Source organism: Rissa tridactyla, chromosome 2 (genome assembly GCF_028500815.1).
Source record: "Rissa tridactyla isolate bRisTri1 chromosome 2, bRisTri1.patW.cur.20221130, whole genome shotgun sequence".
Classification (NCBI taxonomy): Eukaryota; Metazoa; Chordata; class Aves; order Charadriiformes; family Laridae; genus Rissa; species Rissa tridactyla.
Window position 1 is genome coordinate 9,521,674 of NC_071467.1, and position 23,918 is coordinate 9,545,591.

At 36.6% G+C, this 23,918-nt stretch overlaps 1 protein-coding gene across 1 annotated transcript in view; it reads left to right on the forward strand.

Moving 5' to 3' along the window:
• Window positions 1-23,657, forward strand: part of DNAAF11 (dynein axonemal assembly factor 11) — a 57,667-nt gene extending 34,010 nt beyond the window's left edge. The window contains exons 11-16 of the mRNA XM_054192467.1: window positions 1,281-1,358; window positions 3,735-3,800; window positions 5,281-5,350; window positions 6,212-6,307; window positions 13,305-13,390; window positions 23,471-23,657. Coding sequence (XP_054048442.1) covers window positions 1,281-1,358; window positions 3,735-3,800; window positions 5,281-5,350; window positions 6,212-6,307; window positions 13,305-13,390; window positions 23,471-23,657 — 583 coding nt within the window. The remainder of the gene's footprint in view (window positions 1-1,280; window positions 1,359-3,734; window positions 3,801-5,280; window positions 5,351-6,211; window positions 6,308-13,304; window positions 13,391-23,470) is intronic.
• Window positions 23,658-23,918: the final 261 nt, after the last annotated feature.

The following is a 23,918-nucleotide window of genomic DNA, read 5'->3' on the forward strand; positions in this document are numbered from 1 at the left end:
CCATCCCTAGAGGTATTTAAGAAACGTCTAGATGTGGCTCTTCAGGGCATGCTCTAGTGGCAGAGATTGTAGGTTGTCTGGTTGGACTCGATGATCTTAAGGGTCCTTTCCAACCATGAAGATTCTGTGATTCTGTGATTCTGTGATTCTGTAAATCTCATATAATTTATTTCCCTCATTAGTGATTAACCTTTAGGGTTCTCTTAATCTTGAACTTACAGTAAGAAATAGATTTGGGAACACAAAAAGCAGTGTATTACTGTTTTCTTTTTGAGAATTATTTTTTTGATGTGCTTTAGTAGCTATGCACACTATATTGACCAGCTGAAGAGTGGATTAATGCAAAGCAACAATTACAGTACTGTATTTTTAAAGAAAACATAGACATTTTTTACCGAGGTGCAAGCAGATTTTTCCTTTTCATGTTACTAACATTCCTTACTCTTCCTCTCCTTGCTTATCATCTAAACATTTTTACAGGAAAATCCCAGTACTACAAGTCTTAATGATCTTAAAGTGATCTGCTTTGTTCTGTCAGATAAATTTAAGGTAGCTTGTTCATTGCACTAAATGAAAGTCAGATATAGTTTAATTGCTGATATCCAAACATGGATAGTGATGATTAAAGTCTCCACCAGTAATATATATTGTATATTTTGAAGGAAGAACACAACAAAAACATAATAGATGCATCAATAAATAATCTACATGCACACATTTTGGTCATACTGTGTCATAATTGGTGCTGCTCAAAATCTTTTCACCATTATAATTCTATTTACTAGTGCAGAATAGTGACTGATAGACATGCTATTTAGAGATATGACAAGCATTTGTTCAGTAAAAGAAATTGTTAGCGTGATTAATTTTTTTTTAGAAATGCTTGCAAATAAGTTAACAGTAATGATACCTCATGATTAGTATGACTATTCATAACTAGAAAAATGTCCCATTTCATATGTTTAAGCAAGTCACTGATTTCTTAAGTTATACCACATAAATTTGATATATTACTCTTTGATAATGGACATTGTGGCATACAGAAGAAGTTATTATCAATGTAAGATGTAATATTACAAGCACTTGCTCATCTTTACATGATGCATTTAACGTGCAATTGGACATTTGATATAACCTGGTTTTTTCCTAAAATAAGTTGTATCCTTAACATCAAATATCAGATAATTCTTACCTCTTGCCATCCTCTTCTTTCTTTTTTGCTATGACATAAAATAATAGAATATGAAATTATAAACCATTTTTCTTTCTGTTTTGTTAAGGGAATCAAAAAAGAGAGAGAAGCCTCCTCGGACATTGGTCACTGCAGAAGGAAAAGTTCTGAATGTGAATGTGCCTAAGTACGTAATGTTAAGAGGCTAAACAGGCTAACCTCTCTATAGTTGATTTGGGCAACTATTCCAAGATACGCGACAATACAAAAATAAGAGGGCTGACAAATTCTCGTTGCAGTATTATATTTCTGGTGGGAAAACTGACCTCTAAAATTATGCTCTGATGCTGGAAAGAATTAGTTTTCAGTAAGTAAAGGTCTTTGATGATAGAAAAGCTTGTTTTTCTGTAAAAGATGTAAGACATTTTATTCTTTTCCCTTCTATGGTAAGGGTCTTCTTGAAGCATGTTGCTAATAGTGGAATCTTGCTAATAGCGGTACCATTGGTTTTGCTTGAACGAGGCCTTCCTTTTCTAAAGGGAGAACAGGAGATAGAGAGTGCAAACACTGTTTCCTTATAAACGGCTCCCCGGAGAACGGAGACTGATCAAAAAGTCACTTACCTGTCTGCTGCCCTCTGAACAAGTTTTTCCATCTTAAGACTGATTTAGCTGCAAAATCAAAGCTAAGAGCATGCTTGTCGTTAGCATGAAGAATGGTTTCTAAATCTTGAAAATTTATAAATCCATGCAATTTCAAGGAATTTGAAGACCTACATTACAGGATCGGTGCATAATTTTCAGTGGTGTAGGGAAAATTAAAGGTAGTGGCAGAAGAGCCCATGTGCTTTCCATTACTCCATTACCAGAAGATACTTACCATTGTATTGATGTATTTTTTTGTTAAAAATGTGTTCACTGAAAAAAAATTTAAACAATTTTCTAGTTCAAAGAATACAAGTCTAAAATAGCTTACATCTTGCATTAATAGAATTTGATTACATGTCTAAAAAACAGAGACATTTGGAATAAAGTTCTAGCTATCTTTTTAGAAGAAATCCAGTCCTCTAGATTTTGCTGATAGTAGCAGTCCTGTTTGTGTCACCCAAGTTTTCTGGATTAGAATTTTGTGCCCACGTAAAGCCAGATCAATGAGCAGTTTTTGTCATGGCTTCAACAAGAATATCACAGCTCTTCAGCGCAATATGGCAATGTATTGGAGAGAAATAAATAAAGAGACACAAGTAGACAGATGGTATTCTCCAAAGTTTTTGCTTCAGTGCGAAAGTCTAATGTCCAAAGCAATGTCCAAGCTTCTCTGATGTTCTTTTGGAAGGTTAGCAAGAGGAATGGCTGCATGCTGCTGAGAACAATTCTGGTTAAACTTCCCTCTAGAAAATTATACAATTATTTTCTCTTTTTCACCTTTCATGTTTTAGTGAATTCTCAAAATGTGTGATGCAGGAAGAGAAAAAACATGAACGGGAAGCAAAGCTGTTTTGCATTCTGTGCAGTTTTCCGTTAAAAAATGCCGATAAACTAAAATCTCCATAAGCTTTCTTACAAGTTGACTGTGTCAGAATACAGGAGAGCAAAGAGTTAAAATGTGTATCTGGCAAATATTTTGATTGATGAAAAAATGTATCATCTAAACTTTTAACATTTGAGCTGCTTTCTGTTACCTGAACCCAAAGTATCTAAGGATTTTAATGTCACCGAAATATTCCAGATAAATTACGTTAAGCAAAACCCTCTAATTTTATACTAATAACTAATTTATAAAAATCTTCTTATTTATAGGTGGGGTTTATTTTGTTTTTTCTCTACTTCAATACATGGGAAATGTTTGAGTATATGAGCAGAACTTGTAAGCCTAGACTAGATCTCCTTACAGCTGTGGTAATAGGTGTTCTTTTCAATTTATAACTGGTAAGATTCTTTCACAATTTTAAGAACTCAGCCAGCAGATCACAAACATGCAGCTGATACAATCTGCAGTCTCATTTTCAACAAATATTATAAAGCTTGTAGAATCAAGGATATCGTGCAAACTGTGTTTTATTTTGAAAATGCACAGGCAGATATTTATACTCAGGGCAAATTAATTGCTATGAAAAAAGATGCATTTTTTTTTTTCTTTTTAACGTATGATAAGATTAGAATTACCAAGTTCCAGGCTTCGCAGGAACTATTTTTTCTATGCAGATGTTAACAGAGAAGACAGATTTCACCAGCAGATGTCTCTCTTTCTGCATTGACAGTCTGATCTGAATTTTAACCGACCTTCAGCAGTATTTTTTTGTTTGTTTGTTTGTTTGTTTCTTGCGGGTTGGGTGGGGAGAACAGAAAGTAAATGTAAGAATGACTTTGGTTCAAATGCCAGTATTGTTTTCTGCTTATGAGGAAAATTGCAACTGCTTCTAAAATGATCACGTGACATAACATCTACATGATATTTGTATTCATCTAAAATTGCTAGCAATTGAATTTGAATTATGCCATAGTGTTTGGTTATTCACTTCAATTGTAATTATCCTGGAGGTGTTTCTTGTTATTGTTATTAGGCTTCATTTCTCTTTGAAAGATGATGAAGAAAACAACCAAATCATCTTGGATCTTGCTGTTTACAGGTCGGTATTTTTTTTCCTCTTAATTTTTGCCATTCTTGAATTCTAATACACAGTTTTTCAAATATACTCCTCTCTGTAATGAGAGGAAAGCAAATAATGAGAGGCAAACAAATAACATAGGGGGTAACCGAATCAATCTTGAAGTTTGTGCCAAAGAAATGAATCTGCATAAACCAAAAACCTTTCAGACTGTTCTGAATGAGTCTAATAGTCCTTTTCGGAATTGATCTTTCCTGCATTCCACAAGCAGGTTTCCTCTACACCAGTGCTTTTAGATGTATGTAAAATCTTTTCCATTCTTCATTTGCAATATTAGGGAATGTGGGGTTTGCCCATTCTCAGGCCCTACAAGTGCTCCAGTAGAGTTCATGTCCTTCTAGTTAAATTCTTCTTCTTCCCAAGACAGAATACATTAACCTTGTCCTATTTTCCTTTCTTTCTGGAAAAAGTCCATGGCCCGTGCTATTTCCCAAACTGTGCCAGGACATTGCCTGGAAGAACTTTGGTTGAACCAGGCCAAAATATGACAAGAAAACCAGATAACTATTTGACAATACATACTACTAAGCAGTACAGTGGCCTTGCCCACACTTCAGGAAAGAGCTGTAAACCCACAAACTTATTTACCCATAATAGGAACTTGTTAGATTAAAGCTTGAACTAGTTTTATAGCACAGAAACACTATTCATGCCAGGCGTTCTTCCCTTAAAGCTCATTAATTTCCCCCAAAAGAGGCCGGCTCCATGTTCTTTTTGGAGCCTCAGAAAATCCGCTCAGGTGCAATAAAATGTTGGATATGTTGTAATATTCTATGCTTCCTTGTGAGAAATGCAAACTAAAAAGTTTGAAAAACTCATCTGAGAATTAACTTTATAACAGAAGGGAAATAGGGAATAAGTACTTGTGCATTCACTAGTAGGTCACAGAAACATGAGTGTATTTGTCACATGATGAAGAGTAGATATTAAAGTGGAGCTTTTACAGGTCACAAATTTTGTTTGACAGTACTGAAATTTAAAAGTACTGTGTTTTCTGGGCATACAAAGTATTTCTGGTCATTGTTTTCCAGCAAATTCTATGGATAAAGAAGAATTCATTATAATTCACTAGTGAAGTCTTCAGAAAGAAAAATGATAAAATACTTTTACAATTTTAAATAGCAAATAAATTAATTTTCATATTAATGTAAAGCACTAAATTAATAGAAGAAAGACCTTTTCATTTTCCACAGAGATTTTGAATTCTTAGTTGACAGAATTTAGACATTGTTTGAATTGACATTCTGTGAACACACAGGAAGATCATGTTTTTCTTCCAAAGACATTAAATCCTAATAATGTTTCATAGAAATTACTAACTGAAATTAAAGTTTGTATTCTATAAGCTGTGAAATCACCATTTAAGAGTTATATGGTCTGCACTGCTTATTTACTGGACTGTAATGTAGATTGATTCATTTATTTATATCTCATTCTGAAGACACTTGGACACTTCTCTGCTTGATGTTGATGTCCAGCCAACTTACATACGAGTACTGGTGAAGGGAAAGGTTAGTGTTTCCTTACTACATTCATTTCAAATCAAGAGTTAATGCTTACCATAGTTATTCAGTGGGCTCTGGATCTGACTTTTCTGAGTTACTAACCGTGTGCACCTATGCAGAAAAACCATTCGTTCATACTTGCACAATTTTCGACCACAAATAAACTGTGGAAGACCTCACCAGAAGACGGGCAAAGCCTGAAATGAGATTTCTCTCCTTCTCGCTTCTTATTCCCCTCACACAGTGTACCATAATTCACCAAAGAAGAGAGCTTTCCAGTTGCCCGAGGCTAGAATTTAGCAATTTTACAATCTGGAATTTATAGCTGACAGAAACTAATGGATGTATATTCTTTTGAAAGGGCATTTAAGATGTTGTTCCAGTTTTCTCTCTTCTCATTAGTTTTAATTTTATCATCAATTTTTAAAAAAAATTCAAAGTACTTAAACAGTAAACCAAAATCCCTATTTTTGACTGTACCAACTGCATAAACGAAACTTCAGAATTACTTTACGTCTGAAACAGGCTGGATAATCTTTCTCATTTAATTGCTACTATAAGTCAAGCATCATTTTATAACCTTCTTTAGAAATGTCACTTCAGGAATGACAGCAATTCAGGAATACACATATGAATTTACTTGTAAGTAAAAGCTGTTTAGCATGCTAATCATTTATTAGGATTAGTAATACTACATATAAAGTGAGAGGATTTATACCTATACTGTGCTTAAGATCAAAGGATGTGACAGTGATGTTTCTTGATGTTTCTTCACGTGTTCTGTCCAGGTTAACTAAAAAAAAAAAAAAAAGGAAAAAAAAAGAGATATTTTAGCATGATATACTTCAATTTCATATTTTCTCATAGCCATTTCAGCTTGTTCTCCCCGAGGAAGTGAAGCCAGACATCAGCTCTGCTAAAAGATCACAAACAACCGGCCACTTAGTTGTCAGCATGCCAAAGGTATGTAAAATAATCTGAGCAGGCATCATACAAAGATACCTAAAATGTTGAGAGTACCTTGGGAATGTTTCTGAATTACAGGTAACATCTGGCTAGCTACAGTTATTCAGTCTAGCTTTTCCCATCAGGACATATTTTCCAAAAAAGGAACATTCCAGAAAGACAATTTAATCATACAGCCAAACCTTAGGATTTAAGATCTCTTTAAAGGAACATTATGAAAATCAGGATTAACAGAACTCTTTGTATTTCCTTCATTTTCAACAAAATCAGCTTTTTATATATGAAAAGAGACTCTGCAAAACATGCAGTATTGTGCAAATGTGTAAGAAGGTGGATTTTTCAAATAACTGAAAATAAGCAACTTACCTACTTTTTTTTCCGCCTGTGAAATAATAAAAACAAATCAATTTTTCAAAATTTTTGTGGCACACAGATGTGGGAAGATAACCTTTTGGTTCGAGGACAGGAATGATACAGTACTCTCACGTCTCAGGTGATCAGAACAAGCGTTGCTTAATTCATTTTCCCTTTGTGTCCTCCCTGGCTGGAAAGGATCCACTGACCGGCTGTACCAAGTATATGTAATCACAGGGCAAGAATGTTGTGACAACGTGGTGTTTCAACTGAAAAATGCTGCACACCAGTCCCTAGTACTTAAAGAAGCCTGTCTAGAAGTCATATTCCACTAATATTCTTAATTCTTTGCTCTCCTATCTCACCCATGCTCTGATGTTTGCCTGTATGGTGTTCATGCTGATCAGGATTCGAGTCAGTTGAGAATTCTGCTGGCAAGTAAAAGGAAATTGGCTTAAAATGTGTTTTGTATTCTCTCTTTTCCTTGCCCAGCCCAGTTTTTGCAGTGTAAATGAGAGCAAACTGGTAGGTATGTCCACTTTATTTCCTCTCCACTGTGTGTCTTCCTATGGTTTCAGTAAATGTAGCTTGTACCCTGGATAGCTAAGTGGTATTTTCATAGAACCATAGAATCATAGAATTATTTAGGTTGGAATGGACCTTAACGATCATGTAGTTCCAACCCCCCTGCCATAGGAGAGACACCTCCCCCTAGACCAGGTTGCTCAAAGCCCCATCCAGCCTGGTCTTGAACACCTCCAGGGATGGGGCATCCACAGCTTCCCTGGGCAACCTGTTCCAGTGCCTCACCACCCTCACAGTGAAAAATTTCTTCCTGATATCTAATCTACCCTATTGCAGTTTAAACCATTCCTCCTTGTCGTATCACTACATGCCCTTGTGAAAAGTCTCTCTCCACCTTGGAGGCCATGCCTTACTGAAGGAGGCAGTGAGAAAGGTAACAGTTGGCCAGCCAGCAACCACTCAAAGTTTAAAGGGCATTAGAGCTTAAATACAGGGAACATGCAGCAGTGTGAACCAGAATAAGACAAGGGGCAGAGGGAATCTGAGTGACAGAGGTACCTTGAGGTTTGGGGCTTAACGGGCGGGATGCTGGCATAAACAAGAAGGCATTTAAGGTAGGACTTGATGTTGCCTGGTGCAAGACTGGGTTCTTGGACCTGCAGGAAGAGCAGAGATAGACTGAGGGGCTTGGAGCAGACAGGGAGCTGGAAGTTTTAGGAAGGTAGAGTTCTGGAGGTGAGAATGGTGAGGTTCGGGGAGCTGTGGGAGAGGTTAATCAACTCTTCAACATCATGCTCTTATACCATTATACCTTTGTAAAGTTGGGCTGCTTTTGAGGCCTCTAAGACTGCGTCATATATTTTTGGCTTTCAGAAATAGGGTAACCCTGTCCAAGGATAGCTATAGGAAAAAAACAAATTCTTGGTGCTCTAGCCTGACCCTTCTGCCCTCTAGTAAGTTTCTCTGCTGTGTAGGAGCAGTGGGACGTGGTGATACATATGAATCTGCCAGGATATATCAATAACGGCATTTTCTTCTGAAGGATGAACCTTCAGCTGCTATTAGGGGTCATTTCTTTCTTTTTGTGCTTTGATTTAATTCTAAGACTACACAACTAGTATCTGTAACTAAAAAGCTATTTTTCAGCTTCTGGCTTTTCCCCCTTGTGGTTCTATACCTTCTATGTTTTCTTCTGCGCTCCAGTCCCATACCATCTGTCTTTCCCTACATGGACAGCCTCTCATTAAATCACAAACTGTCACTGCAGCACCAAGCATGCAGTTTCACCAGGAGCTTGAAGAATGACGAAAATTGTACTCATTTGCTTAAGATCTGTATTTTGTTCCAAATCCACTCATATGAGAATTTATGCTTTCCTAAATCTATTTCTTTGAAACTGCGTCCTTGACATTTGCCATTTTGATAAAGTAATTTTGAAATCTTTCTGAACAGTTTTGTTTACTATTTACTTGTCTTTTGGATATTTCAAGTACTATCAGTTTTCTATCCCATAACCTGCTTTTATTACTCATACATCTTCCTAGTCTCTTTGTGGATGATCAGTGCCTTAGAAAATGTAAATATTTCAAAGAGTTTCTGGATATATTCAAATCTGCTGCCTGCCTAGAAAGTCAAACCTAAATTGGCCAAATGAATATTATCTCTTCATATTGTGATTGAGAGCTGCCTTTATTCCACTATTAACTTTATATTTCACCTATGTTTCACCTACCTTGATATTTTAGCTACACATACATATTTTACCTAGCCTGAGGGTCTGAAGCCTGTTTCATCTCAATGTCACGATTCACAGCTATTTGTGAGACCTGAGGAGAGAGAAGCTCTGTAGAATAAGGAGTTGATGTTCTGAGTTTTGCCTTGGTTTGGTTAAAAACTACTTGTGTAGCTGGGAGACAGAGAGATATGCATGAATGGAATCCTGCGTAGTCTAATATCTTCATTGTCAATGTATGCAAAAACTTGCAGCTTTGCAGAAAAGGATGTGGGAATCTTGGTGGACACCAAGTTGAAAATGAGCTGGCAATGTCTTCTTCTGCCAAAGAAGGTTAATTGTGTGTTGGCTGCGTTAGGAGTGTTGCCAGCAGGCTGAGGGAGGCAATCCTTTCCCTCTCTTCAACATTGGTGAGACACGCTTGAAGTAGTGTCCAGTGCTGAGCTCCCCAGTACAAAAGAGATGTGGACATACTGGAGAGAGTCCATTGAAGGGCCACAAAGATAATTAAGGGACTGGAGCAACTCTCCTATAAGGAAAGGCTGAGAGAGCTGGGACTGTTCAGCCTAGAGAAGAGAAAGCTCAAGTGGATCTTATCAACACATATAAATACCTGAAGGGAGGGCACAGAGAGGACAGAGCCAGGTTCTTTTCAGTGGTGCCCGCTGGCAGGACCAGAGGCAATGGGCACAGACTGAAACACAGGAGGTTCCCTCTGAACATCTGGAAACACTTTTTTACTGTGAGGGTGGCTGAGCACTGGCACAGGCTGCCCAGGGAGGTTGTGGAGTCTCCAATTACCTGGAGATATTAAAAAGCATTCTGGACAACTGGGCAACTGGCTCTAGGTGTCTCTGCTTGAGCAGGGGGGTTGGACCAGATGACCTCCAGACGTGCTGTCCAACCACAACCATTCTGTGAGTCTGTGATCCTGTGAACCCCATGGATTTGCTGACTGAAGATGGGTTTGTGCTGCATCGCAGCAATTGCACGGAGCAGGTACAAACCTATTGCTCTTTGTTCTATATCACAGTCACAGAATCTGTTCCCTTCCCTCAGGACTGAATTAGAGTGCATGCACTATATTTTTGGGATACATATCCTTTTCAGATGCTCTCTATCCATACAAATTTTATTGGTATTAATGGGATGTAATCTAGGAAGCAAAGTATAATGAATATTAGCAACAACTGGAAGGCCAATAAATATTTTTCTTCAAGAACATTATGGCTGAAGTTATCAACGATGTTTGAGAATACTAATTTGAGATCATCAACATAATATGAATTCCTTTTCGTAAGATAATAGGAAGAACAGAGTTCACGGAACTTTTTTCAGCCTATATCAGTGATAAGACAAGCCTAATGACTATATTCCACTGTATTTAACTATTTTCTTCCTGATAAACAGTTGTTATAAAAATAAAATTATTTGCAACTAGGTAAATGACCTAGCACATTCCTTGGGTAACAGAAATATTTAAAATGCTATAAACCTAAAAATAGTCTCCTATAAAATTCTTCTTGCAATACTAACCTGAAATGATCTCTCTCTTCTTGGTAACAGAACAGAAAACTAACTGAATTCAGTGTTTTTCACTTGCTTTAGTGAGTTTCTGATCAGATTACTAAACCTTCCACCATTCATCTTTCAGCCTGTTCATAGTTCCCTAGCCTTTAAAATGAAAAACAAAACCTCTTTCCTTGCCTCTCTGATGACCTTGCCATTCCACAGATGTCGGAGATAGTAAATTCCACAAGAAATGAATGAAAGCAAATCATTTTCACCCTCTTTTCTAGGAACACTTTTCTTAAATGTACTGTTTACTGCACAGTAAATCACTGCAGAAGGGGCATCTTTCTAAGGCAGTGTCTACTAATGTGTTTTGGAAGGTCATCAAAACAAACCAAAGGACACAACATTCAGTGAAATGATATAGTGACACTTTTAACGTTTAGTGTTTATAATGTAATGACTGTCTCTACAGAGACTTTGCATCAGTAAAGAGTTGATGGTGACTACATTGTACGTGCTTCATTTTCTGGGAAAAATATTTGTGACATGAAGCTTTTTAAACTTTGAACTTCTATGCTCTGGTAGTGTCATCTTTGCAGGTGATACAGAAAAATTGAAAACTGAGAGTTTCTTTAATAGACTTTGACCAAAATTGGCATATGAAATCAGGGATTTTGTAAAATGTCATGAGTAGATTACACCAGTTGCATTTTAATTAATGTCTGAGAAACAGCATCAAAAAACAGTGTTATTAGCAAGCAGTTTTTATTTAGGGTTCTGAGACATTCTGTGTCATGTTTTAAAACTTCACTTTCCTTATTTTAGTAAATCAGAGAGCAAAATTTAGACTTTTTGATTAATTCTTCATTATATCATCAGTCACAAATGAATTCTGACAACTTTTTATTGCCTAGGCCTTCAAAAGCATTTAGAAACTTAAAGATCAATGAGTTAGATTCCTTAATTAATTTAAAAATAGGAGTGGTATATATTATGCATGTCAGTGTAAAGGTTATTTGATAGAATTTCACTATATAATTCTCACTTATCTAGGAATGGTAAATGCAGTAATATTTCATTACCGTCAAAGGCATGTGGAGACATATAGCTGTGGAACCCTAGAAATCTATTAATGCTTCAGAATCAATGTGTTTCGGGGAAACTCTGTTACTCAGTGGAATTCCTGTTGCAGAAGGAATTTTCCTATAGGAAAAAAATTGTGGACTGACAAGATGAGTCAGCTGAAAAATGTTGTCTTCATATATTAATTCTGTTTTCTCGACTATATTCCAGATTCTGTGTAACACATCCATTTCTAGAATTCTCTGATAATGTTATGAAAATAGCCCTTCTTTCTGTTTTCTGATTAATGCAACTATTAGCAAAAGTTCCATAGAATCACTTTTAGGAAACTTCGTTATATTCATTTAGTCCATCTTTCTGTATATCACAGGCTTTAAATTTCATACAGTTATCTTCCTACTGAGCCCAAAGTGTTATATTTGGCCACAGCTGAAGCTATGGCGGTTCTGTTTTCCAGAACAGTTATCCTCACTTGATCAATGTCACTAAGAGATGGACAGTCAACTGCTGGCTTGATGAAGCTCACATACGGAGTTTTGTTTCAAAACCAAATAAAATTAGACAGTATCACTTTTTTTTTTTTTCCCCTGAACAGAGGCTGTAGGGCATCTTTTGAGCAAAAGAGCTTTTAGGTCAAAAATACTTGATAATTAATAGTGAATGTTCTAGAAGGCAAATCCTATCCCTTCCCCATATTCCAGGATGGCATCTTGTCAAGGAAGCCTGTACTGTTGATTGCAGAATCAGCAACTTTCCTCACCATCCTTGATGATGTGCTCTGAGGGCAAAGTAAGGAACGTTAGTCTCAAGAGACTCAAAGGAATGAATTATTGTTATAAGAACAGAACACTACAGGGCCTCCTGAGAAGAGAAGGAAAGCCCAAAGAAAAAAACTTTCCTTCACTAGAGTATATATAGAACCAGAGGGGAACAGCCCCTTGACAATGAATTTCAGAAATGTATGACAGAAGCTACAGGATCTGTTTTATTTCTTGGAGATTTTAGAAAAGAGACGTTAAGTTTACTGGGGGTCTGGAACAGTCTACTTTCAAACCAGTTGTACTAGATGTCAATAAAATTAACCATTTGGTCCAGTTCCTGTTCTCCTCCTTCCTTTCAAATACTTAAGGGGTCCCTCTCTCGTGATGATGTTAAGAAGGGAAAGAGATACCTTTTTGCCATGAGATATCCTTTTGCCAATAACATGTCTGCCAGAGAATAGTGATGGACATGTTTTCTTTGAGAAGAGGAATTCACTTGGACTTTGAGCTTGAGATTCTGTTTTAGCAAAGGTGCTGAGGGAGTTTGTGGTCGCCAGTCCCTTTTTTAAAGAGAGAGACGTATTCCAGACTGCAGCAGATTCTTTAATAAAAACGTCTGAACTAGCACATGGACAGAAGAACTGAGGTGCAAGTGGGAGGCACATCATAAACCAGTTAGTTAGTTACGGAGAAAATCAGTAATGTGCATTATTAACATAGTACTAAACTATACAGCATATATTTAAATACAAATATATGCATCTATTTAATTACCTACATATATATACATATACTCAGATATATATTTTAATATAATACCATTCAGATCATTTGGTTAAAATTGCCTTATACATTGTTTCATGCTGAGTGACGAGTGTTAAAATCTAACAGAAAGAGTAAATGTCACAAGAGAAAATTTATTCAGACCCTCTTAATTTCTCTATTTTTGAGAGATTATTTAAATGCTTGCAAGCATAAATATCAATTAATATGAGACTTATTTTTCGGTCTATTTTTATTTTAGGCTAAAGAAATAATCCTGGCTAAGCAAAAAGTATCAACTTCAGTTAAACGTTCCAACTGCAATACACCACAAAAAAATGCAAGAAGGTAATTCCTTTTTTTCTTTTGCATTAGTTTTATTTTTTGTCTGTGTGTTATTCACATGCCAGGATATACACTTCTTATTATGTTATTGTTGAAAGTATGAAAATATTGATTTGAATAGAATAAAAATATGGCCAAAAGCTTTAAACTAATGGCCTGTCTGGTGCTGTTTATAAAGTGATCAGCTCCAACAGCAGAGCCAAAAAAGCACTTATTTCTTCTGATCAGTTTTTTTTTCCATCAGCTCATTCAGATTATTAAACTGGTATATATACTAAACCTAAATCACCTACCAAGAATTGCCTCTGCAAAGCTCCTTGTCGCGTAACTCAAGTCTGAAAACCATTTAGAAAGCAATGATTTTAAATCCCTCTCATGAATGTATTTGCTCACTGGTATACAGGTTGAGCTACTGCAATAATAACTGGGTTCAAAAAGCAATTCTGCAATGTTTTCTAACACAGATCCATCCTATTAAATGTCATGTAAACTCCAGCTCTTGAAATCTTGCAGGTAATGACTGCCAGAAGCAAGCAAATATCAGTGATGCGCAATTTTTTGTTTTAACTCTTAGCAAGTGTTAATAGCCATTGCTGTAGATAGACACTAGGGTTGATGGGCACTTAGCCTAAGTAGAAATACTATCATATATCTTTTAGTCTTTCCTTTTCCTCTTGCTATAGGCAATGACATTCATACCAGAATAAGATATAGTAACAACAAAGTCTGTTAAGCCATTTATCTGTTTATATTTGAAGTGTTGCATTTGTTTCCTTCTTTGATTTCATTGTGGTGCCTGTTGATAGAAAGCCTAAACAGTTAGTGAAAAATAGCATTATGGGTCATGGGTATTCTTCTTGGTCGCAATATTTAGGAGACTGGCAAAATGGCTCTGCAAGAGTCGGTTGTCATTAATTCTGCTTTTTACTTCTTATTTTTAATAAGGATGAGTCATGACTTCTTTTCTTGAATGACCTGCATGATGACAAAATGATAGGGGGACTGCAAGTATTTTTTGAGATTCCTAATGAGCCAGAAACACTGCACCCTTTCCTTAGGCACCAGTGATTACAAGTGCACCATCTTCATTACTGAGTACTTAAAATATTTTTAAAAGCTCCAAGCCAAATGGTGGATACTTAATCTCCATGATATTTGGAAAGTCATGGCAGTCAGGTGAAGTCCCTGGTGACTGTAAAAAGGGAAACATTGCACACATTTTTAAATAGGATACAAAGAAGGACCCTGGGATGTGTCAGCCTCACCTTTGTGCCCAGGAAGATCATGGAACAGATCCTCCTAGAAGAGGCACCTAGAAGCCTCCTAGAAGATACACCTAGAAGCCTCCTAGAAGATACACCTAGAACCCTCCTAGAAGCACATGGAGAACAGGAAGGTGACTCAAGACAGCCAGCATAGCTTCACCAAGGGCTAGTCCTGCCTGACCAACCTCAGGGCCTTCTATGATGGAGTGACTATATCAGTGGACCAAGGAAGAGCAATGGATATCATCTACCAGGACTTCTGTAAGGCCTTTGACACAATCCCCCACAACATCCTTCTCTCTACATTGGAGAGAGATGGATTTGATGGGTGGACTGTTTGGTGGATGAGGAATTGGTTGGATGGTCGCATCCAGAGGGTAGTGGTCAACGGCTCGATGTCCAGATGGAGATCAGTGGCAAGTGATGTCCCTCAGGGGTCCATATTGAGACCATTACTGTTCAATATCTTTATCAATGACATGGTCAGTGGGATCAAGTGCACCCTCAGCAAGTTTGGGGACGACACCAAGCTGAGTGGTGTGTTTGACAGACCTGAGGGATGGGATGCCATCCAGAGGGACCTGGACAGGCTCCAGAAGTGGGCCCATGTGAACCTCATGATGTTCAACAAGGCCACGTGCAAGGTTCTGCGCAGCGGGACACAAGCTGGCAATATGCTCTTGCAGCGCAGAAGGCCAACCATATCCTGGGCTGCATCACAAGAAGCGTGGCCAGCAGGTCGAGAGGGGTGGTTCTGCCCCTCTGCTCCGCTCTGGTGAGATCCCCACCTGGAGTCCTGTGTCCAGCTCTGGAGCCCTCAGCACAGGAAAGACATGGACCTGTTGGAGCAGGTTCAGAGGAGGCCACAAAAATGCTGAGAGGGCTGGAGCACCTCTGCTATGAGGACAGGCTGAGTTGGGGTTCTTCAGCCTGGAGAAGAGTAGGCTTCAGGGAGACCTTATTGTGGCTTTCCAATGCTTAAAGGGGACTCATAAGAAACATGGATACAGACTTTTAGCAGGTCCTGTTGCAATAGGACCAGGGGTAATGGTTTTAAACTAAAAGAGGGGAGATTTAGACTAGATACAAGGAAGAAATTTTTTCAGTAATGGTGGTGAAACACTGGCCCAGGTTGCCCAGAGAGGTGATAGACCACCATGCCTGGAAACATTCAAGGTCGTGTTGGTCAGGGCTCTGATCTGGCCAACATATCTGAACAGATCAGTTCTCTCTGATCTGAAGATGTCCCTGCTTATTGCAGGAGGGGCGGACTAGGTGACCTTTAAATGTCCCTTCCAATCCAATGTGTTCTATGATTCTGTTCTATAATTCTACTTTACAAAAGGAATGGCACTTTCCCACAGAAAAACAGTTAAAACTTTAGACACAGTAAAAGAAATCAGTTTAAAGAAATATCTTAGCTTTTTTTCTAGGAGAAAAATAGATCTTCCTTCGTTAGATAACTGACGTTATCTCTCTTCCAAGTGGATTCTGACAAACAGAAAAGAGTTGGCAACTTGTCAGTTAGGAATTTACATTTCCTTAGAACCCTCTGTGTGCCTTTACTTTTGGCTACACAATAAATGTTTAAATAGAAATAATAATGGGAACATGGAAGTAATGGAAGTAATAATGTGAAATTGTCCCCTTTCCTGCTAGCTGATGAACTAAAGATACTCCATGGCATAGTGAAACTCCAGGAATTTGTGTTTGATTTCAATGCAGTTTTAAGTAATTATGAATATGCTTACTGTAGATTTTGAAGAAAAAATAAGAATTTTACTGTTAAAATATTACAGGAATAAGTATCACAAAATTAGAAGTAGGAAAAAAGTCTTTTGAATTACAATTCTTACTAAGAATAGTAAGTTTTGACCTCTTTAGTTGAAAAGTCGCTGACTAGCCAGATGTTAAAAATCTGCTGAATAGTTGTCTCTTAGATTACAGAAGAACATTCATTACAGTGATTACACTTGACAGCTACAGATGTCTTAGCTAAATGCTGTCAGACATATAATCTGCTAAGCTATAATGTAGTGCTTTAAATTTCTTTAACTCTTGTTAGCAAGATTACATGATGATACTGTCATTACTTCTGCCACGTAGAAGAACAAAACTGTATTTCAGACCTTCAAAGAGACAAGTTTCTACGGGAGGAATTTGACTGATTTATTATACTTGTAAAGCCTCTATTAATATAGCTGCTGAGTATGCCAGTCGTTACTGTAACTGGCCTCGCAATTCATCTGAGAGGTACAGAAGTTGAGTTCGCCACAGCTGCAGAAGTGAAATTCAAGTGTGGGTAGGAACTTAATTTTCTGAAGCCATAGTGGAGATTTTAAGTGTAACAGTTACATGAAGTCAATAATCTTGTCTCACACCCTCAGCTTTAGACTATTCTTCCTTTAACATGTTGTAAAAAACCCCAAAATGAAATAAAACTCAAAATGTCTCTAAATGTAAATATGCACACAGTTGAATTCCTCCAGTTAAGAAAGATACATAGGAATACATGAGAGAGATCTTTTTGGATGGGGTTTTTTGTTTTGGTTTTGTTTGTTTGTTTGTTTGTTTTGTTTTCTTTTTTTTTTTAGTATGGATCTTTATAGAGAGAGTCTGAGAAATAAAGACAGCGAATGGATAAATTTAAATAGGCAAAGGAAGAGAGCAGCAATTTCTAGGGTACTTCACAAGGCAGACTTAAAAATAAATCAGCTAGTTGTAGTCTATACACAGGTTTTTTAATGAAATAAGGAATGTAAGGTAGAGTTGGTTTCTATCTAAGTAGTTCAAGCATTGCAAATCTGACTGCTGCAAGTGCCATTCTCCTCTTGGCTAAGTAACGTTGCACTGGTTGACTAAGCCAGCAGGTGCTATAGAAAATACTGTGTAATGCATTAGAGTAGAAATCTGACTTACATTCTATTGGAATCAGTTCTTACTGGCAATATGTAATTTCTGGCTTTTTGGAAGTTGGTGGCGTTTTGGGGGGGTTTTTTATTGTTTTTTTTTCATACAGTTTTTTAAGGGGAAAACAGAAGAAAAACATATGCTGCTGGAATGTCCACCGCCGCCTGCTGGTACACCCATAAAAGCTTTTGAACTGGTTATCCAGTTTCAGACAGATTTCACTAGTTGGGAGAGAAATATACAAAAATGCCTGTAAGTTACATTGAACTTGAGGCCAAGAAAACTTGGATGTTTTTAATACTATGTTGGATTTTAATTCCAACCTTTTTCTAGCAAACATGTCATCATAGGACTCATTAACAGAACTCCTTTTATGGTTTACAATTTCACAGTAACGAACAAGCATTAATTTACTTTCCTTGGAGAACTTTTTATTTGCAGTTGAGCTTTTTTCCATTTATTAACAAGCAAAGAAAAAAAGACAGATTATTTAAAAAACTCTACAGTTGTCTCACTTGAGATTTAACAATGTTGCTGAAGATGAGATCAGAACGAAGCTCTGATTTACTGGATGACCCTAATTTAGCTTGGTTCATTTTGGTGGAGAAGTGCAAAGAACAAATTTGTGGGAGAAACTTGTAGATGTAAGGGTAAGAATCTTTCTTTGGGAGTGAGAAGTCCTAATTTGGATCCTTGAAACAATCCTTGTGAAGTGTGGGAATACTCCCTCCCTTTCCACAGACGTAATGGCTGAAGATCTCTCCCAGTCTTACATTTCTACAGTTCACAGAGAGGGACAGAGGTGTGACAAATTGGAAATATGAGAATTTCATGTTGCAAAGAGAAATACAGTAGAATAAGATGAATAATTTCCTCAAGACTAGGAATGTGAGGTAAGATGAGGTCAGAAATTGAATGGAAAAACTAACGTGAAAGAACTGCAAGAGGATTTATGTGACCTTTCAAAACCTGAATTCACCTTCATTTCTATGCCTAAACCAAGCACAAATATTTTAACTTGAAGAAAGCTTAGCACATCTGAAGCGTGCCTGCATGAAAGATAAATAAATGTGTGGAAAGATCACAAATGGCAAATCAGTTATCAATTCTACTGAGATGTCATGTTTGCCTTCTATAAATACCTGGGAGTAGATCATAAACCTTGAGAGTTTAATAGATTTGCAGAAATAATATTTTCAGGCTACATAGTTTGTTAGCTGTTATGAAGACACTGAGAATTTTTACAATGCAAGTTACATTTTCTGGGAAAGGAGGAGCCATAGGAGTTTTAATTCAGTTGACTTCTTAAAAAGAAAGTGGAGTAAGTTATAACTAAGCAACATATTGAAAAGCCATTTTACTCAAGTCAATCTTAAAGTATAGATTCATTTGCATTCTCATGGAGGCCTGAGGCTAATCAGAGTAGAGGGTATACATCTCTATCATTTCACTAATGAGGCGAACAAAAGGTGGGTTGCCTAAGAAGTGATTTGAAAATTAATTTGCACACACAGGCGTCTGGTAATCCATAACTGTAATAAGGGTGAGGAGACTTCAGAAACTTGCCCTCCTGGAGAACAGCAATCTCAAGAATAGTGTTCAGTAAACTCTTGATCACTACAATCTAAATTCATCTCCAGCTGTCCATATGTGACAAGGACAAAAGACTGAGGGCAGAGACGTACTTTAAAGTGCCTTTGTAACACTCCATAACTTTGTAAACAGAAAGTCTTAACACCTTGTTAGTGTTTTCAGTGTAAGCTTCCCTGATGGTTAAACATTAGGGACTCCACATTAACTGACAAATTTAACAGTGATTTTTGATTTTCTGGGTTAATCGAGGAGTGAAAATAAGGTGGTATTAGAGCCAAACCTAGAAATTGAGGATCATTTTGCGTACTGCAGGTGTTGGAACATATTTCTTGCTAACAGACAAGGTCAGTTTGAAATTGGGTATCTTGAGATGATTGTGCAAAAGAGGGTAAGGGGTGGAGCAGTGAAGTTGAAAATGTCATAGTGACTATGATTTTCTGTCTAACTTTTAGAAACTTGGATGCTAGTGTTATATACGTTCTTAAACTGATGAATCCTATCTGCGAGATGTATTTATCTTTTAGAGCAGAATGACCTAGATATCATCAGCATTTATTTATCAGAACTTTTAACCAGTGATTTATTAGTTCTTCTTGATTGTAGTTTAATCCTTGAAAAATAAATTTGATTCTGCCAGCCGTTGTTTATTCATATCTTCCCAATGATCCACTGATTCTGAAGACTTCAGTAATAGCTTCTTTTCAGATTACACCTATATAGAGAGATTTGAAAGACCTCTCATGAAAGAGACCTTCTTATGAAAGAAGTATTAATATTCCAAGTATTTATAAAACCATGACTATTTGCTTAGATGACCTAGTAGATTTTTCTAAGCCTGTATTTCCAAAAGCTGAGACCAGAGTATGGCATGTGTTAGACATTCACCATCAGTTTTTAAAACACATGAATAAAGATTTGTCTTTCTCAAAGCTTTCAAATAAGATATAATTCCATATACTGAAATCACTTTATTTTCTTATTCAAGAAAAGGATTTATTAATACTTTTTCTTAGATGATAATAACTTTTGTGCTGTTTCATTCACAGTGTTAAAAGACTGGAAAAAGTGCTTCTCCAAAGCTGTTGGTTGTGACTTGTAAATATCTTTGGAAATCCTGGTGCCAAAAGGAAACTTTCAAACAAATGTCAAAACCCATGTATTCCGGATGAAACATATGATAAATCTTTAGCAATCTAAATTTTATTCAAATTCAGAAGTTGAAACAAGGGAATGTAACTGTCAAATCATTAAAATATCAAATATGGGGATTAAGGACTGTGTGAACAAAAGTGTAAATTATCAAAAAATATCAAATTATCAGATATGTGCTCTGTCACACACCAGATTGTTCAGCAGGCTGCTATAGTTATGCAAAATGGAAGGACTTTGTGAAGTCTTTTAATTTTCTTTTTTAAAAGCATTGTTGAGCTATGCTTGGATGGAAAGAGCCTTTCTAAGGGAAAAAAAAAAATACCAGGAAAAAAGAAAGGATTTAATTCAGTATTATTTAGTTTGTATGGTGCTCTAATCTTTAGACCATCATTTTGCCTTGAGTAGAGAACACTCATCAGCAGGTACCAGTGCCAAAAACTGTGAACTTCTTTTTTTTTTTTTAACTGAAATTGAAATAATTTGCAAACATTGAGATTTCCAGACACGTGCTGTAGCTGGTCCTGCATGAAGTATTATTGTTTTCATCACTCTTGTCTTACTGTTGCTCATGGAAGAGCTTCAGCAACAAGATTACTTTTACTCTACTAGGTAGAATCACATGGCAAAAATGTTTAGATGACCTAAAACTCATTCTTTCTTCCAAAAATTTTCAGGTGTTTAGTCTTGACATCATCAATACCCAGCCACTTTTTGCATAGATTACGTGATGAGAGGAGCAGATTCTCAGTAGATGTGTGTGTCGTAGCTGCACTGCCTTCCACATAACCGAGTCTTGTCGTCAGACAAATCCTTGTGTCATGGTAGTTGAGGTAGCACTATGAAGTTTTACTAAACAAGTGTAGAATATTTGATCATGTGACTATAAGGACATAAAAATCCACTTCCTTTCTGGAAGAAAAAAAATAATAATCACCTGTGCTTGATTCTGCCTTTCCTATTGTCTGTTGCTAATAGATACTTCTAGATAGCATGTGCTAAATTTTGGGAATGACTGATGCGTATAATCCTTTCCCAGCTTGTTGGTGTGGACTGTTACTTATAATGCTCACCATTAATTAATTTCTGGTGTACTGAAGTTTACTCTGCTACTAAGCAATAAGCTATTCAAACTCCATAGAGTTTACTGTATTTTCATGATAACAAATTTGTGTAATTTTAGAACAGTTGAACAAATGTAAAATACCACTACTAATTAAAACACTACAAATCAAGGAAAATCTTTTCTACTATGTGAGGGTAGCACAGGCTGAGGCTAATTAATTTTCATGTTTGTGCTTTTTCAGCTTTTTCTAAAGTGCTTCAGATTAGGGATTAGATTAAGATTCTGGTGTGCTCTTTTTCGAATCTCCCCAACAGCTACTGATAAAATGATTCCAGGCCACAGCGTATTTCATAAATTACACAGAAAACAAAAATGTCTTTTACCTCGAGGATGAGTATTTTCTAGACTGCTGCCACAAAGTGAATCCACTTCTATTTCAATTAACTGTGTAGTATAAGAAAAAAATCTAACCTTATAAAGTGAAGAATATTTAGGGTAAAGAAATAAGAGTTTTCTTGTATCTGTCTTCATTACCCATAAAATTGTCCTCTAGTTTTTGTTTGTTTGTGTCACTTTTTGGAAAAGGCTGTCTAGACTATTAAAGCAGGGTGCTTCTCTGGTCATTTTCCGCTCAGCAAAATGAGCAAATAATTCCCATAGCCCAAGAAAAATCTAGTGACATAAGGCTGAAAGAGGTGGCTAGGCCGATTACTACCCCTTCTGCTAGTGATGCTTTCCTCAGCATATCTTAGGAGGAGAGGAGGAAAACTCCCACGAATCCCTCTGTATCTCTCCTCCATTGGAACAGAGATCCTGCACGCAGACGTGGGCTGGGACTTCTGTTCAGATCACACAGAGCCTTGATGGAGAAGCACTGGTAGAATTTGGAAGCTCCTTGGCAAAGCTCTCTCTTTGTTGTAACAACTAAAGATGGCATGTTTTCAGTCAAAAATCTTTTAATATACTTTATTTACATATTTTCATTACCTGTATTGTCATCAAAGAAATGCGCTCTTTCATCCAGTGACTTTGCTACTTTTTTGTTTGCTCTGGTGCTAATGAGGCTTTCTGATCTCCTGGGTAAACGTAGTTTTCTCACATCTTTGAAGAGTGACGCGCTGTCTTTTGTAATACTGAGCTTGGAACTTTGACCCAAAGTAGCACTCAGTATAAAACGAAAATTAGTATGAAGATGTACAAATTGTGTTGGAATTTGCAGAAATTAGAACATCATTCTACAATTAAATTTCCATTTTGCCATTTTCCCTGTGAACAGTTACAAATTACTTGAAAACAGGCTAGATTTTTCCATTTAATTGTTGAGCTCCTCTATTAGAAAAGAATAGTGGCTTTAGAGCTGCAAGACAGAAAGTATAAGAATATTTCAAATCTTTGATCATTATGTGATGTGGATAGGTTCCCTTAATGAGTAGACGGTAGACATTTCTAAGTGTGATCTGAAACAATATCCTTAATAGCAATAGACTGGAAAATCTGTTATAACTCTGACCTTTTTTATACTTTCACTTAATTTTTTTTTCATAACGCAAATGTGGTGAGGATCTATAATGCCAAAATATAAGAATTAGCTGATAAAAGTAGATAAATTAGTATAGTTACATTTTCTCTCTAAATAAAAGTCTTTCTGCTTTCCAAAGATGAATCTGTCACGTAGAAATTAGTAGACAGCTACTGTGAAGGAATTGTGCTAAAAATGAACAGAAAGAAAAAAGAATGAAAAAACCAATTATGCTAAAAAACCCCTGTCTTACATCAAAAGCCAACCATTTGCAATGTGATACCAGCAATCACCGTGTTCTGATACAAAGCAAATTATAGATATCAAAAATGTAACTTTTGATGTTTGTAGGCTAAGGATTCTTTCGTACAAAATCTTAGAGATTTTGTAGTACTTTTCTGTGTTTACAGTGTGTTTTTTATAACAATCAAATTTCGAGTAATGAGAACTCTTGATCGTGATTTAATTGGACTCCGTAACATCTCTCACACTTAACAGGTTTATAATCAGGTACCCAAAATAGTTCTGTTACATTTGTCACTGAATTTAAGTTTTTTCCATCTGTTTTCCTCTTGTTTCAGGAGCACACAGGTTGAGAAATTAGAAGTGGATCCCAGTAAATATTCATTCCCTGATGTGACAAAGATAATCCAAGAAAAAGAACGAATCGGACAGGGACCTATTAGGCTACAACCAGAGAAGATTGCAGAGACTAAGAAGAGTTATGTTGATTTTGAAAATAACGAAGATGTTCCTCCCTTAATTTGAAACTTTCTTAAATAGTCCCTCTATGTGTGGCATTTATGCTTGAGTTGTTTTTATGACCCCGTGTGTAAAGTAAGTATAATATAGCTGAAGTTGGAAATATTATTACAGTTCTTATCATAAACTTTGTTATGCCTGAGTTTTCTGTTGCATTTTCTGTTAGTATATTGCTATATACATTCTTTTTTCTAGATTGTTTACTTAGTAAGCCTCAAATCAGAATGGGAGTCATATAAGTCAGACATTGTCATTTCTTCAAAGAAT